Source organism: Prionailurus bengalensis, chromosome D4 (genome assembly GCF_016509475.1).
Source record: "Prionailurus bengalensis isolate Pbe53 chromosome D4, Fcat_Pben_1.1_paternal_pri, whole genome shotgun sequence".
NCBI lineage: Eukaryota > Metazoa > Chordata > Mammalia > Carnivora > Felidae > Prionailurus > Prionailurus bengalensis.
This window is the reverse complement of record NC_057359.1, coordinates 93190720-93206786: the sequence shown is the minus strand read 5'-3', so window position 1 is coordinate 93206786 and position 16067 is coordinate 93190720. Positions and strand designations below refer to the sequence as shown.

The window sequence follows — 16067 nt, the reverse complement described above, 5'->3', positions numbered from 1 at the left end:
CACGCGGCTTGAGTTCGCTTCCCCTCGCGTAGCTCAACCGCGCCCGTGGCTTCGAGCAAGCGAGGTGCTCAACCGCGCCCGTGGCTTCGAGCAAGCGAGGGGACAGCACCACAGCGCCAAGCCCTGCACGTCACGTAGCGCGCCAATGACACGCGGGACAGCTACGTGGCTGTCACTGGCCCAGCGAACGTCACGTTGGCTCCATCCTGGTCACATTCAGATGAAAAATGAAAGCCGTCTGACTTTTTCAAAAGGCAGTTCAGCTAGAAAGTGAAAAAGAACGCTGGTACCCGCAACAGCACTACGGCCACAGAAAAATCAACAGCAAGAGAAATCTATGAGCCGGGAGGAGGCCAAGTGAGATAAAAAGCCTACACGTTCCAGGATTCTTGGAAGAACATGAGCGCAAGTTTAACATGCGGCAACACAACAGTGGCCAACCACCTCAAGGGTCGCTCGAATTTAAAAGATGAGGGCAGTGCGAACTTCAAGATGGGGGTCAGTTCTCTGATTAACATTCAGACGGTGGCGCCGGGACAGGAGAGAAGGCACGGGCACACGGACGCAGCTTTACAAATACAAATTCATCCGTGCCCCGGTCACCACGGCAGAATACAGACGGCATCCCTCTACTTCAGCTGGTATGTGTGTGACGAGTAGCCGAGTGCTGCAGACGTGGCATTAAACCGGACAACGGTGACCCCTGAGCTCACACACACCAGGCGGTTCTCGGCGCCCCCAAGCAGAGGGAAAGTCACACCAGAAGGCCAGGCGGCGGCCCCCTCGCTATCTAGTCGACCCAGCAGGTGCACCCAGGACGCATCACCTCCGTCTCAGAAGCACCCAACCCCTCACCAAGAACAAAAGACTATTAAAAAATACACTCTAAACTCGTAACGCAGTAATCCGGGTGAATCACCAATTGAAAAACGACCATCTGCTCACGGCTGAGGGCCTCCGCACCAAGACTGACACGGCCCAGGCTCTCCCGTTGGCCCAGGGACAAGACCGGCAGCCGCACTCCATTTCTGGTTGTGGGGCCTGGAGAGGGGTCCCGCGCACACGACTCATCTTGACCGAAGGTCACTGCCGCAAAGCCAGGTGGTGAGCCGGGAGGTGACAACAAAGAGACATTGCTCCCAGTATCAACGAGGCTCTCCTCGCGGCCCGGGCGGGGAGGCCACGGCGGCTGCACTGCTGACGGCCCTCACGGCTGTGCCGGCCAGAGCGTCCCATGTGACCACCCATCGCACGACACGCACTCGGGTCAGTTGTGTGATTACTCCCACGCAAGAGTGAGGGGAAAAGAGTGTCAACTCCCCGCCAGCAGCGGGCTCTAGACGGCCCGTGGCCTGTCTCCACCCCAGTGTGCTGCCCACAAAAAAGAGGGCTGACCGTGGCGGCCCCTACGGCCCTGCCCGGTTCAGGTGGTGGAGTGGGGAGCTGTGGTCGGCCTCGGCTCAGCTTCCAGGGCTCCTCCGGGGTAAGTCACCACCACTCGGCTACGTGGCAACAGGTCCACAAACAGCAGAATGCCGTCTAGCACTTTCCCTGCTGGTTTTTCCCTCTGAAGGTAACAGAAACTACCACCCTCCCCTTACCCCCGAAACCAAGGCCTAGACGCCCCTAGGTTTCTAAGGTCGTGGGCTAAAATCAACAGGCAGGAGCGCAGCAGGCCCCGCACTCTGTAGGAGAGGAAGTGCCGTGAGCCACTCCTTCAAACTGCTAACGCGTTACAGCTCTCGCCCAGAAAGACAGCGCAAAACATTCCAGCTACACGGGTTCTACACTTGTTTTTTCTTTAAAGTCAAGTCTAGGCCCCCGGTGGGTCTTGAACTCATGACCCTGCCAGGCACCCCAGATTCTACTCTTGCTTGCAGACACTTTTATTTGTTTTCTTTATTAACATTTATTTATTTTTGAGAGACATAGCATGAGCAAGGGACGGGCAGAGAGAGAGGGAGACACAGAATCCAAAGCAGGCTCCAGGCTGAACTGTCAGCACGGAGCCTGATGTGGGGCTCCAACTCACGAACCGTGAGATCATGACCTGAGCCGAAGTCAGACGCTTAACTGACTGGGCCCCCCAGGCACCCCTCTTGCAGACACTTTTAAAGGAATAACTCCCAACACATCCAATACATTATTTCTTAAAAAGAAGAAATAATTAAGCGTCGTCAGTGAAACCACTGTTGCCCCAAAAACGGAGGAGCAAAATCTAAAATTAAAAGTACAAGGTGGCCCACGGTCCTGGTGGCAGCAAGCAGAGACGGAAGCCCGAGGAAACCTTCCCGGACTGAAACGTGCCGCCACAGGCCTGGCCAAGGTGACTCTCCTGAGCCTCCCCACTTACTACAAATGGCAGGCACTGGCCCAGAGGATACCCCAGGAGACACCGAGAGTCCCAAAAGGCCAACACAAAACAGGAAGGGCGCCTCCGTGCACCTCACCTAGCCAGCCTGCTCGCTTTCAATCCCCACACAAAGGGAAACCGCCGGTCAGTTTCATTTAGGTGCTTAACGACAACTACACAAGTGAAATACTGAAGCCATGTTCATCGTCATACCCACCCCCAACGCTGATTCACCATTAAAGCTGCTGATTGAAAGAACCATGTCTAATTAGCTGGAAACTAAGCTGGAGACACACAGGGAAACGTCCAAAAGAAGAAACAAAGAATAGGCCCCTGGATTAGGAAAGGAACTTTGCGGGGGGGGGGGGGGGGGGGGGGGAGCCTATACCGTCCTATCAAAATCCCCCCTCCACCTTTCTGCTGTCCTCAAAGACCAGACTGTGTGCCAGTAACACCGAATCTTCCACCCAGGCTGTGACCTCCACGAAAATCGCTTCAGCTCAGCCAAGGTGAGTCTTCTCGATCACGCGAATTAGGATCTCCCAGATTTGTAAATTTATTTATTTTTTTAATTTTTTTTCAACGTTTTTATTTATTTTTGGGACAGAGAGAGACAGAGCATGAACGGGGGAGGGGCAGAGAGAGAGGGAGACACAGAATCGGAAACAGGCTCCAGGCTCCGAGCCATCAGCCCAGAGCCTGATGCGGGGCTCGAACTCCCGGACCGCGAGATCGTGACCTGGCTGAAGTCGGACGCTTAACCGACTGCGCCACCCAGGCGCCCCTAGATTTGTAAATTTAAAGAGACTCCCAACTAGAAAAAAAAACTGCACCTGCTCCCCTTCTGAATCGACGTACAGAATGGAAAAACTTTCTCCTTTAGGGAAACTGAATGGAAACCAGACCTCCCAAAGTCAGAGTTCGATGAGCACACCGCTGCCACAGGATGGTGACCAATGGGCAATGTACAACAGTCCTAGATGCTCAGACAGCACCTACTCTTCTTCCCCACGCACTCACGTTCTATAAACACCCACCTTTAACGATTTCAAAACCGTAAGGCCCATTTTATTTTTTTTTCTTTTTTTTTTTAATTTTTTTTTTCAACGTTTATTTATTTTGGGGACAGAGAGAGACAGAGCATGAACGGGGGAGGGGCAGAGAGAGAGGGAGACACAGAATCGGAAACAGGCTCCAGGCTCCAAGCCATCAGCCCAGAGCCCAACGCGGGGCTCGAACTCCCGGACCGCGAGATCTTGACCTGGCTGAAGTCGGATGCTTAACCGACTGCGCCACCCAGGCGCCCCCCCTAAGGCCCATTTTAACACGAGTTTTTGAGTTAATTACCTGATGAGTCGACAAGTATTAAGGCGAGATCTGGTACTGGAAGTAACACTAGACCAACCCTGAGAGGCACACATTCATTACCAGATCGCTGACCAATCCCACGTGGAGTGCCGAAGTGAAACGCAACAAAAACCCGGAAAGCCAACGGAGAGCACTTCGTAAAGGTATTCGTGTCCGTGTAGCATTCATCACCAGAAACTTGTCATAACCATTCGTAAAATCTTAAAAATACATACAGGAGCAACACCTCGCACATGTGCCCCAGGAGCTGCGCCCAAGAACGCACCGTGTGCCCAAGAGCAAAGCACCGGACCGGCCAGCGCCCGTGGACAGTGAACGGGCCTCCAGTGAAATACTACGCAGGGGGGAAAAGCAAGAACCCTGCACGAAGCTGGGAAGAGCCTCCGGACGTCACAGGTAAGAAGGCAGTGTCAGAAGGTGCAAGAACCCGTGGGCCTCCACCACGTAGCTGAGGGATGGAGGCGGAGGTGGTGAACCGTAACCAACCGCCAACACGAAACAGAGGCCGCTAAGGACTACTCGCACCTGCTTGTCCTTAACCTGACTGCCCCGTACCAAGGGGCCACGCCAGCGTTCCTCTTCGCCTCTTACTGTACAGTTTCCTATGTAACTTGTACCAATTCCACGCCTCCCCCAACAGCACCGAAATTCGCGGATGTGGTGGCGGACCGGACCACACAACACACAAACCGAGCAGTCTTCAACGGAACCATAAACAAAAGCGGTCAACCGCAAACTCTAGGAAAGCACTCTCCTTACGCGCCATGAACCAACTTCAAACGGGGCGACGCATGGAATGGCTGGGACTTGCAGGGCGCCTCCCTACGGCCCCGGCCACGCCACCTGGTGAGACCCTGGCACAGGGCACCCCTGCTCCACAAGTGTTCACACCGGGTCCACCAAACTCCTCCCCAAAGGGCCCTCTCCAGATCAGGGTCACTCTGGAAACAGGCACGTTTGCACCAGAGTAAAGGCCATCTTTGAACAGGCTTCAAGTTAAAAGGCAGAAGATTACACAGTATCAGCCCCCAAGTTTGTGCCCAAAACAAAGCACCAGATATTAATAAAGCCACTACGAGAATCACTTGGTCTGCAAAATTCCAAGGGCTGGAAATAGGAAAGTCTTAATCCACTAAGCATATTAAGGCCTAACGAACTGGATCCAGTACCAAGGTTACCTAGTTCTTCAGAACGGGAATTAACCGAAGGAAGGATGCTCATTAAGCACAATCCGTTCAAAGACCGATTTCTCGTTAGGAAACTCCGCGTCGGATGCTCGGCGCGCATCCAGGGCGGTTGGGCGTCCAGGGTTTACCCCTGCACTCCAGCCCCACCAGGAGTCTAACTCCACGCCCGGCCCCGCGCCCGGCCCCGCACCCACCCCCGGGCAGCTAGGGGAGCGCGCCCACTCCTCGCGGCACCTGCCGATGGACCCCCGCAGACGCCCCCGCACCGCGCGCCGCCGCAGCCCGCTCCGGAGGCGACCGGCACTGCGCCGCGGCCCGCGACCCTGAGCACAAAGGCGGCCCCTGCCCCCAGCCCCCGGTGCGCCCAACCCCGCGGCTCGGGCGCCGGGCTCCGACCCCGCCCTCGGCCCCGCCCCGGCCCCCGACCCCGACCCGACCCCGCGGTCCGACCCTCCCCGGGCCCCCGCCCCGCCCCCGCCCCGGCCCCGGCCCACCTATGCCGTAGGCCTTGGCGCAGATCCACTGCAGGTTGGCGGCGATCTTGGCGCGGGCCGAGTCGTAGCGGTCCAGGGGCACGATGTCCACGGCACCGTCGGGCGCGGCCTCCATCCTCCTCCAGCCCTCCCCGGCCGGGCAGCCGCCCGCGTCCACCATCTGCACACAAAAAGGCCGCTGCAGCGCGGGCGGCGCCCGGCCTCCGCCGCAACAAAGGCGCCGCGCCCCTCGCTGCGCCGGGACCCGCGAGGGGGCCGGGCCCGCGAGCACCGCGGCCCCCGGGAGGCCGCCCCCGCCCCGGCCTCACCTCACAGCCGCCGCCGCCGCCGCCACCGCGGGTGCTGCTGCTGCATGCTGCGGGGCCGCGCCGGGAGGCCAGGGGGCCCGGAGGCCGGGAGGCCCGGAGGCCGGGGAGGCGGCGAGGTGAGGGGCGCGGGCCGGCCGCGGGCCGGGGCGGGGGGCGCGTGCGCGGGGCCGGGGGCCGGGGGCGGCGGCGGCGGCGGCGGCGGCGGCGGCCGCTGAGGGGGCGGCCAACCGGCGGGAGCGCGCGCAACGCCGAGGCCCTGCGCACGCGCGGTGGGTGCCGCCCTCCGCCCCGCCCCCGGCCCCTGCTAGCCCCTCCCCTTACCGCACGCGCAGTGGGTCAACCTGCGGCCCCGCCTCCGGCCCGCGCTCGTCCCGCTCAGTGCCGCACGCGCAGTGGGAGCGGCCCGCCCCCGGCCCCGCGCTCGCCCCGCCCACCGCCGCACGCGCATAGGGCCAGACTGCGGCCCCGCCCCTCTCGCCGGGCGCCGGGCGCGGGTCGCGCGGAGCGGGCGGGCGCTGGTGGGCAAGCCCGGGCGGGTTCCGCAGCAGCCCTTTGTCTGGGCCGCGCCTCCTCCGTCCCGGCACCCGGCCGTCCGCACCGGAGGTTCCAGCCGCCGTCCGACGGGCCGACTGCCACCCCGGGAAGGCGACCCCCGGGCCCCTGCACAACCCCGGCGTCTCCCCCTCCCGGAGAGAGGCACTGCTGACGGGGCCGCCCTGCCCACCATCGCGGGGACCCCGAGCCTGCAGCGGGGGGAGGGGGACCTGGTGGGCACCGACCCCGCCCGCGCCTCTGCCGCCCCCTCCCCCCGAGACCTCCAGGCCCAGAGACCCAGGACCCGCGGAGAGCAGGGGCGAGGGCTTCCTGGGTGGGGATCCCGGGGCGGGGAACCGCCGCCCTGAGCCCGAACGTGGAGCCCGCGGTCGTTGCACAAGCACCCAGCGGAGAGCCCCGGTGGAGGTCGCGCCGGGGGCAGGGGCGGCCAAGGACAGACGCGCGGGGGTGGGGGGTGAGGGTAGGCGGGGGCCGGGCAGTCCCGTCACGTGAGCGACAGGGACGCCTACTAGTCCAAAGCCAGACTAGGCCGGTCAGAATTGGGAGCTCCAACCCCTTCCCCCGGATGGGCAGCCAAAGAGTGACTGTGAACACAGTGGGGAAAGCGTGTGAAAGACCCCGTCGAGGTCAAGGAAGAGGGGGTGGGCAGGGCACGGAATTCAGTAGGGACACCGCCCCCTGATGTGGACCCTGGAGGGGGAGAGAAGGAATGGGGGTCAAGGGTGACTGTTAGGGTCTCGGTATTGATCCTGTATCCTGCAACCTTGATGGACGTGTTATCAATTCCGACAGCTTTTCAGCCTATCCCTAAACCTGATTCCTACACACAAGATGATGACCTCGGTGATCGAAAATAGTCGTACCTCTTACCTTTGAATCCCCGCGTCGTGTATTTCTTCCTCTTACCTAACGGCCTGGCCACAGCCTCCAGTAGAGTCACATCCTAGTCTTGTTTCTGGGCTTAGACGAAAAGCATCCGGTCAGCCACTGCCCAGTGCCCTGTCAAATGTGGCTTTTCTGCCTTAATCAGGTTGGGGAGTTTCCCCTCTATTCCTGTTTTGTTGAGTGTTTTATCACGAAAGGGTGTTAGGTTTTGTCCGGTGCTTTTTTGTGATTATTGAGATGATCCCGTGAGACCTTTTCATTCATCCCATTGATGTGGTATATTTCATTGATTTGATTTTCGGATACTCAACCAGCCTCACAATTCCTGAGACAAATCCCACCTTGCCGTAGTATATAATTTTTTTTTCAAGTGTGGCAAATCAGTTTGGGGTTTGGGTTTTTTTGTTGTTGTCGTCGTCGTCGTTTGTAACTTTGCTGAGATATAGTCGACGTACAACACTGTGTAAGTTTAAGCTGTACCACGTGACAATTTGGTACATGTGTAATACACAGCACACGTAGTACTTATATGTAGGTACCTATTGTGAAATGATTACCACGGTCAGGTTAGTTAACATCCATACCCCACCTGGTTGCCGTGTGTGTGTGTGTGTGTGTGTGTGTGTGTGTGTGTGTGTGGAGAACATTTAACATTTACTCTCTTAGCAACCTTCAAGGGTACAGTTAAGTATCGAATGGCCAGCATGCTATACGTTACATCCCCAAAACTTACTCCTCTTAAAACTGTACGTTGGTAACGATTTTGACCGAAATCTTCCCATTTCCCCCACCTCCCAGCCCCTGCCAACCACAGATCCACTCTCTGTTTCTGTACGAGTTTGGTTTCTGGATTCCACATGTCAGTGAGGTCATGCAGTGTTTGTCTTTCTCTGATTTATTTCACTTAGCGTAATGCGCTGGGGGCTTATCCGTGTTGTCACAAATGACAGGATTTTCTTTTTTATGACTGTATTCGTATATTTCATTCGTGCCTGTGAGATATACGTGTGTATGTGTATAACAATGTAACTGATGGACACTCAGGCTGTTTCCATGTCTTGGCTCTTGTGAATAATGCTGTAATGAACATGCGGGTGCGGGTATTTTTTTCAAATTAGTAGTTCTGTTTCCTTTGGATAAATACCAAGCAGTAGAATTGCTAGATCATAAGGTGGTTCTGTTTTTAATTTTTGAGGAACCTCCATACAGTTCTCCACAGTGGCTGCACCACCATTCCCACCCACGGTGCACAGGGGTCCCCTTTGTCCACATCCTCGCCGACACCCGTCAGTTCTTCCATTTTTGATTGTAGCCATTCTGACAGGGTGGGTGAGGTGATAACTCCTTGTGGTTTTGATTAGCATTTCCCTGATGATCAGTGGTGTTGAGCACCTTTTCATGTACATGTTGGCCATTTATATGTCTTCCTTGTGTTTTTTTCTTTGTTTTTTAATGATTATTTCTGAGAGACTGAGTGGGGAAGGGGCAGAGAGAGAGGAAGACACAGAATCCAAAGCAGGCTCCAGGCTCCAAGCTGTCAGCACAGAGCCCGACACGGGGCTCGAACCCACTAACCGTGGGATCATGACCTAAGCCGAAGTCGGACGTTTAACTGACTGAGCCCCCAGGCACCCCTATATGTCCTCTTTGGAAAAATGTCCAGATCCTTTGCCAATTTTTTAATTGGATTATTTGTTTGGGAGTACTTAAATATTTTTGGAAGAGTTTGAGAAAGACTGATGTTAATTCTTAAAATGTTGGGTGGAATTCACCAGTAAAACCATCTGGTCCTGAGCTTTTTTTTGTTGGGAGATTTTCGATGACGTTTTCAATCTCACTGTTGGTGTGTCCAGATTTTCTATGCGTGATTCAGGTTTGGTAGGCTCTACGTTTCCAGGAATTTATCCATTTCTTCTAGGCTATCCAGTTTGTGCCATATAATTCTCCACACTGGTCCCTTATGATCTTTTGTATTTCTGTGGTGTCTCTTGTAATGTCTCCTCTTTCATTTATACTTTTGTTGATTTGAGTCCTTTTTTTTCTTAGCCTAGCAAAAGGTTTGTCAGTTTTGTTATCTTTTCAAAACACCAGCTTCCTTGATTTCTTTCCCATTGTTTTTCTAGTTCCTATTTCATTTATTTATGCTCTAATCATCTTTATTACTTCCTTCATTCTGCTAACGTTGGGCTTAGCTTTTTCTTCTTGTGTTTCCTTGAGGCGTAAAGTTAAGGTGTTTATTTGAGATCCTTCTCAATAGGAGAATGGGGCATTAATGAGGTGGGGCATTAAAGTCTCTCCTGTATACTGGATGTCTGTTTTTCCCTTGATGTCTGTTACTATTTATCTCAAATATTTAGGTGCTCTGTGTTCTTGTTGGGTACACACACACTCTCTCTATGTATACACACACACACACACACACATATATGTAGTATTTACCATTGTTATATCTTCTTGATGAACTGACCCCATTATCACTATACAACGACCTTCTCTGTCTCTTGTGACCAATTGTGACTGACAGTCTGTCTCATGTGAATATGAGCACAGCCTCTCCTGCTATCACTGGCTTTCCATGTGTAAGGCATGTCTTCTCGTGTCCCGTCACTCTCAGCCCTTGTGTGTCCTTAGAGCCAAAGTGAGTCTCTTAGAGGCAGCAGGCTGTTGGATCTTGTTTTTTAATCCGTTCAGCCAGGATATGTCCTATGTTTTGGAAAACTTAACCCATTTACGTTTAAAGTAATTATTGATAGGTAAGAACTCAGAATTGCCACTTTGTTCATCGTTTTGTATTATTTTGTGCTTTTATTCCTCTCTCGCTGTCTGCGTTTGTGGTTTATTTTTGCAGTGGTATGCTTTTTTTTTTTTATCTGTTAAGAAGATATAACAGTCTATGTATTTTTTTAAGTTATCTCTATGCCCAACGTGGGGCTTGAACTCAGTGCCCCGAGACTGGGAGTCGCACGCTCCACTGACTGAGCCAGCCGGGCACCCCCAAAACAGTGTGTTTTAAGGTGACAACCCACCTTCGGTCAGCAGTCAGGTACAAGAGCCCCACGCTGTTACTTCTCTCCCCCCCCCCATTTTATGCCATTAACATCACACTTTGCACCTTTGCGTATCGAGCATCCATTTACAAATTATCATTCCTGCTGTGAGTTTTAATACCACTGCCTCGTCTTAAGTGTTACACTGGAGATGGGAGTGATTTACGTGCCCATCACAGTGTCGGGTGTTCTGAATTTGACTAAACACTTACCTTTACCCGTGAGGTTGACACCTGTATTTGTTTCTGTGTTGTCGCTTAGCAGTCTTTCCTTCCCACCTGAAGAGCCCGTTCTGCCTGTGTCCCGAGGCAGGTTATGGTGACGAACTCCCGTGGCTTGTGTTGGTCCGGAAGTCCTCACCTGTGCCCGGCTCTGAAGGACTGAACGGAGCACACGCCTCTTCCAGGCTGCAAAGACTGGTTTGGGCAGGCGAACGCAGCTGCCCCTGGCTCAGGACGGCGGGATCCCCTCCGCTAGTGCAGTGGTTGGGGGAGGAGCGGGGTTAGGGGCTGGGGCTGCGGTGGGGCCCTCGGGTAGCCCTCTGTGACTGTCACCGAAACCCGTTCGCCTCCTGGTGGGCGTCGAGCCAAAACACAGGAAGAGGAAGGGTTTCACTTGCAACGGGTAAAGGGGCTTTCCCAGAGCAGTGTCTCCCCACACAACAAAATTGGAGAAATAGTGTTTCAACATTTATTTATTTATTTATTTATTTTTTTTTTTTTTTTTTTTTTTTTTACAGAGAGAGACACAGCATGAGCAGGGGAGGGGCAGAGAGAGAGGGAGACACAGATACGGAAACAGGCTCCAGGCTCTGAGCCATCAGCCCAGAGCCTGACGCGGGGCTCGAACTCCCGGACCGCGAGATCGTGACCTGGCTGAAGTCGGACGCTTAACCGACTGCACCACCCAGGCGCCCCAACATTTATTTATTTTGAGAGAGAGAATCCCAGGCAGGCTCCGCTCTGTCAGCGCAGAGCCCAACACGGGCCTCGAACCCACGAACCGTGAGATCATGACCTGAGCCAAAACCAAGAGTCAGAGGCTTAACCACTTAACCCACCGAGCCCCCCAGGCGCCCTGGAAACCAGGGACCTTTTAAGCTAAGGGTCCGTGCGTGCGTATTCACGAAGGGGCTCGCGCAGTGGGGAACCCAGCACAGAATCGGGGCAGAAGTCCTCTTGAGGTGACCGCGTGCCAGTGGTGGTCCCAGGGCGCCGGGGATCAGCGCCCTCGGTTCTGGCTCCAGACGGCCCGGGACCCGAGTGTCAGAAGGCTTCAGATCTGCGAAGATAACTGGGTCAGGTCAGTCTTCACTCTGGGTCCCGATTAGGCCTTTTCCTGCCCTGACGGTGACGTTCGCTCTTATGTTTTGTTCATAAGACGGCCGGGGGGCTGACACGTCCTTATGCCGAGAAAGCTGTCTGTGTTTTCTGCTCGTTACCAGGTGCACAGAAGGTGCCCCCACCACATCCCTGGGAGGGCTCCGGCCAGGTCACCAGGAGGGCCCCAGACGGGCTGGCTGAGTCCCCACCCACTCCAGGCTCCACAGCCGCCACCGAGGTCTGCAGACCGGCTTTGCAGGCCCAGATGGGTATGTCTCCCGCCAGGTTCCTGGGCAGCCCGGGCTGGTCCCGGCCAGTCGGAGGGGCTGCAGCCAAGTGTAGGGCCCCCTCGGTATCTCGGGGGCACAGATGGGAGTGCGTCCCGCCGTGTCCCTGTACCTGCAGGACTGCTTGGGGGCTGGGCCCGGTCACGGGCCCCTCCGGTGTCCATAGCCACGATGAGGTCTGTGTCCTGTTACCAAGGCACAGCTGGGAGTGACCCCTTCCAGGCCCCTTGGCCAGTGGTGCTGCTGGCCCAGTGTCGGACGGGGCTGGAGCCGAGGCCCGGGGATGAGCTTTTGTGGGGTCTGTGGCCAGGGCCTGAGCTTGGGGCAAGTCAGCTGCCGGGGCATGAGTCTGCCTTCCCCAGTCTCCTCTGTCTGGGGCTGCGCCGGACCCCACAGCCCCCACCAAGGCACCTTTGTCTACGAATGGATGCCCCCTTGGCGCAGGTCAGCGGGGGCCCCGGGGGGGCGTCTTACTCGGCCGTCTTGCCCATGGCGCTCCCGTGTACCTGTCTGCTTGCACGTTCCCGGACCCGGTTTACCACGGCTGCCTTGGAGGTCGTGTGTCCATGTTCCTGAGACACGGGCCTAGTGCGGTGATGTCTTTGTCTGGCGTGGTGTCAGGGTAACGTTGGCCTCCTAAGAGGAGTCGGAAGTGTTCTCTCCTCTCGTAGTTTCTGGAAAGTGCGTGGAGAGCCGGTGCTGTGCACTCCTCTGTAGGTGTCGGGCAGGGCTGAGCATCGAAGCCTCCGGACCCAGGCTGGTGTTCGATCGAGAATTCTCCCTCTTCAGTTGTTCGGGGTCCGCTCAGATCGTCTGTTTCTTCGTCGGTGGTTTCGGTGATCTGTGTCGTCCTGGGAATTCACCCTTCCATCTCAGCGCGAGGACTTGGTCCTAAGAATTCTAAAGGCCCAGTTACCCTGCACCGAGATGGCAGAGGGAGGGTGAGCGGCCCGGGGGAAGGGGCAGGGGCTGGTGCAGCTTTGGACACATTAAGTCCGAGATGCCCACCGGACCCCAAGTGGAAAAGCTCCCCGGGTGGCCCGGGGAGGGCGCAGAGAGGCCACTGCCAGGCGTGGAGGAAGGGGCGTGATGGGGAGAGGAGGCGCCCGCCATGGGACCCGTCGCCCCGGGCAGCGGGCAGCCTGGGTCCTGCGTTTGGGCCTGGAGGCCGGGGTGAAGCCATCCCCGAGGAGGGCTGATCTGCTGAGAAGCTGGGCCTGGGACTCGGCGATGCCCTGAGGGCCCCTGACGGGCAGGGGTGTGGACTGGCAGAGGCAGTGCAGAGGGAGGTACCCCCACCACCCCCCTCCCCCGGGCAAAGGATGGCGGATAAACCGAGCGGTGGCCCCGGGCAGTGCGTGTGCGCCGAGGCGCCTGTGTTTTCAGGGCGGGAGAGGCTACAGCCACCGGGACTGGTGCAGCGAGGGGAACCCGATGACGCTGGACCGTCGCCGGCGTCCTTCCTCCCCGGGCAGGAGAGGGGCCGGTCACCGGTCTGCGGGTGCGGGGACGGCGACAGGAGGAGGCCCAGGACAGGCGTCTGGGTGGGTGGGAGCGGGAGGGCCTGCGATGGCCCCCACGACCGGGCAGCCGCGAGGGGCTTCTCCCCGCGGACACCAGGGCCGGTGGTGCAGGCCCGTGTCCCCTGTGCGAGCGCGTGACAGCGCGTGGGGGCTTCAGGGGCGGAGCGGGTGGGGGGTCCGGCAAGGGGGTGGCTGGGGCCTGGAGCGCGGCTGGGGACCTGGCGGTGTCAGAGGGCACGGCGCGGAAAGAGCGGAGAGGCTCCGCCCGGTGCAGCAGGGCTGCGTGTGTAGGCATCAGTGCGACCACACTCCGGAAGGATCGGTGCCTCCCCGCTCCGTGGTTTGGTTTCGTTTCTGCATAACTCCTCAACGTGAAGGAGCCCCTGGCACAGGCTTCCGGGCGTTGCTGGAAGGCATAGCCTGGGACGCACCGTGTCTGAGCCACAATTGCAGACAGACTGCCCGACGGCCCAAACCGGACCTGCTCGTGCGCGTCTGAGGGGGCGTGTTTGCAGAAGCAGTGACTTGTTCGGGAGCCATCCAGACTCCGAGGGGGCGGTGGGACTTGCTCCCCCCTGGCCAGCTCTGGGGGGAGGCTGTGGGGAGAGACCCGAGGCGGGGTTCCGGCTCCCATCCCCCCCCCCCCCCCGGGCCCCTCCCCTCCGAGCGTGAGCCCGTGGGTCACTGCGCTGGGCCCCTCGGGAGTCCAGCGAGGACAGAAGGAAGCAAATTCCCTTCCAGCAGCAGGCGGCCCGACCCCACCAGGTGCCTTGGCCCGAGCTCCAGCCCCGCCCCCCGCAGCCCCAGTGCCCTCCCGCCCTGCAGAAGGACCACCACCGTCCTCGGGTTCCACCCGCTACCCTGTTTCTGCCACTTTCTGCCCGGAGGTGTCTGTGAGCCCCCAAGTGCCCGTGCCGCGGGGACGCAGAGCACAGGCCACCAAGCGAGGGGGCAGCCTGGCTCCCGCCTCGTTGTCAGAACGGACGGGTGAAGGTGGGGGTCACGTCGCGCTGGCTTCCCGAAGGCGCCACCTGAGCCAAAGGCCAGCTTAACCTCTCCTCAGCTTGGCAGCCGTCCCTCCGTTACGGAAAGTTTAAACTGACATCTTTCCGTTTTCCGTGTTGATTCCATCAAATCCCGCACGTCTCGGTTTTTCTGTGACATAAACGGGCAGGGAGTCCCGCTGACACGGGTGTCTTGGGGCCCTGGCGGCCGTCTAGGGCGTCCACGCGCCCCGTGGTCGGGCCCACGGGTTCACGGGCACATTCGCATCCCGTATCCGGGAAGGAAGATTTTGTTACAAAAGAAGGAATTTTTGCTGGGGCAAAATAGGCCAGTCTCTTGGCTTTTTCCTCTTTTTGAACGTTGAGAATAGGTCAAAATAAAGCAAAACCCCGGGAGGGCTGCGTTCGGGGACGTTCTGATGGCAGTTCGCCTGTGGTGAGACACATCCTCCGGCCTCGATCAGGGCAGCGGCTCAGCCCTGCCCGCGGCCTCCCGCGTGTCACTGAGGGCGCCAGGGGCCTGGTGCAGGCCCGAGCAGAATGACCGATCCATTGACGGACCCGCCGAGCAAGGCCCCCCGGGCCGCCTGCAGACAGCCGCCCCTCCGCGAGCCCTTGGCGCCCCCCGCCAGGGACCCATCGCCCGGCCCTCCAGGGCTCCTGCCTGCCTTCAGGATCGTCTGACCCCGCCCCGCCTTGCTGCTGCCCCCGCCTTGCTCCTAGACACAGCCGACGGGCAGGCCGCATCCTCTGGGCTCCTCGCCAGCAAAATAGTGCAGTGGGCTGAACCTGCCCCCCAGGATGCCCACGTCCTACCCGCCAGAACCCGTGGATGTGCTGCCCGGCGCGGCAAGAGGGGCTTCGTGGACGGCACTAGGTTCAGGACCTCGAGGTGGGGGACTGTCCCGGGTTTCCCTGGTGGGCCTGGGCACAGGGTTCCTCTGTGGGCTGGGGGTGTGTCCCCCACAGTCGCCCCAAGGTGAAGGTGTGAGAACTCGGGGCCTTTGGGGGCGGGGAGCGGGTCGTGGGGTGGGGCCTTGGGGGAGGGACCCCAGAGTCCCACTGGAGGGCAGTGAGCAGCCAGCCTCACCAGGCCCGCGGTCATACGTGGGGCCAAGAGGGTCCCGGTCACAGGGAAACGCTGCTGGCCTTGGCCGTGGAGGCAGGGCCACCAGCCAAGCACTCGAAGCCTCTGTCTAGGAGCCTGAAAGGCAAGGAAGCCGAGCTCCCGGGGCCCCGGGAGGGACCAACCTGCCCCACCCAGACCGTGGCCCGTGAGGCCCATGCTGCCCGCTGGCCTCTGGAGCTGTGGGCTCCACTGCTGAGTTTGTGGCGTCTTGCAGGGCAGCCCGGGACTCCCATGCACAAGGTCACCAACGCCTTCCCCAAGACGCTCAGCATGGCGTGGCCGCCCAGCCACACGGGACACGGGCGGGCACGTCCAGGGCCCGGGGCCTCCTCCCCCCTGGGACGCCGTCCGCCACACCGGCCCCCCGTCCAGCCGGGAGGCCCCTGCTCGGGGCTGTGTCCCTGGCCCCTTAGGTCGGTCGCCTCGGCTTCTCCCTCCAGAGAGACGCGTGACAGATGACGTTCATGTACGTGACATGCTCCACACGGTGTCCAGGGTAATCGTAACTCCCAGCTATGACGTGATAAAAAAGTACCGGGCCTTTGTCTCTGGCTCTTGGCACACAGCTCCTAAAACCCTTGGATTTAGGGGTGACACAGGTGTGC

At 58.4% G+C, this 16067-nt stretch overlaps 1 protein-coding gene across 5 annotated transcripts in view; it reads right to left on the bottom strand.

Annotated features, from left to right (window-relative positions):
- CAMSAP1 (calmodulin regulated spectrin associated protein 1) overlaps positions 1-5865 on the bottom strand; it is a 59455-nt gene extending 53590 nt beyond the window's left edge. For 4 of the 5 annotated variants that reach the window (XR_006295092.1, XR_006295093.1, XR_006295094.1 and 1 more), the window contains exons 1-2: positions 5711-5828; positions 5403-5562 (exon numbers count right to left, since the gene is read on the bottom strand). Coding sequence is in view for 2 of the 5 variants with exons in the window: in XM_043566778.1 (XP_043422713.1) it covers positions 5403-5562 (160 nt within the window). In the remaining 3 variants the exon portion in view is untranslated. Of the gene's footprint in view, positions 1-5402; positions 5563-5710 lie in introns of all 5 variants that reach the window. The other variant, XM_043566779.1, reaches the window with a different exon arrangement.
- Positions 5866-16067: the final 10202 nt, after the last annotated feature.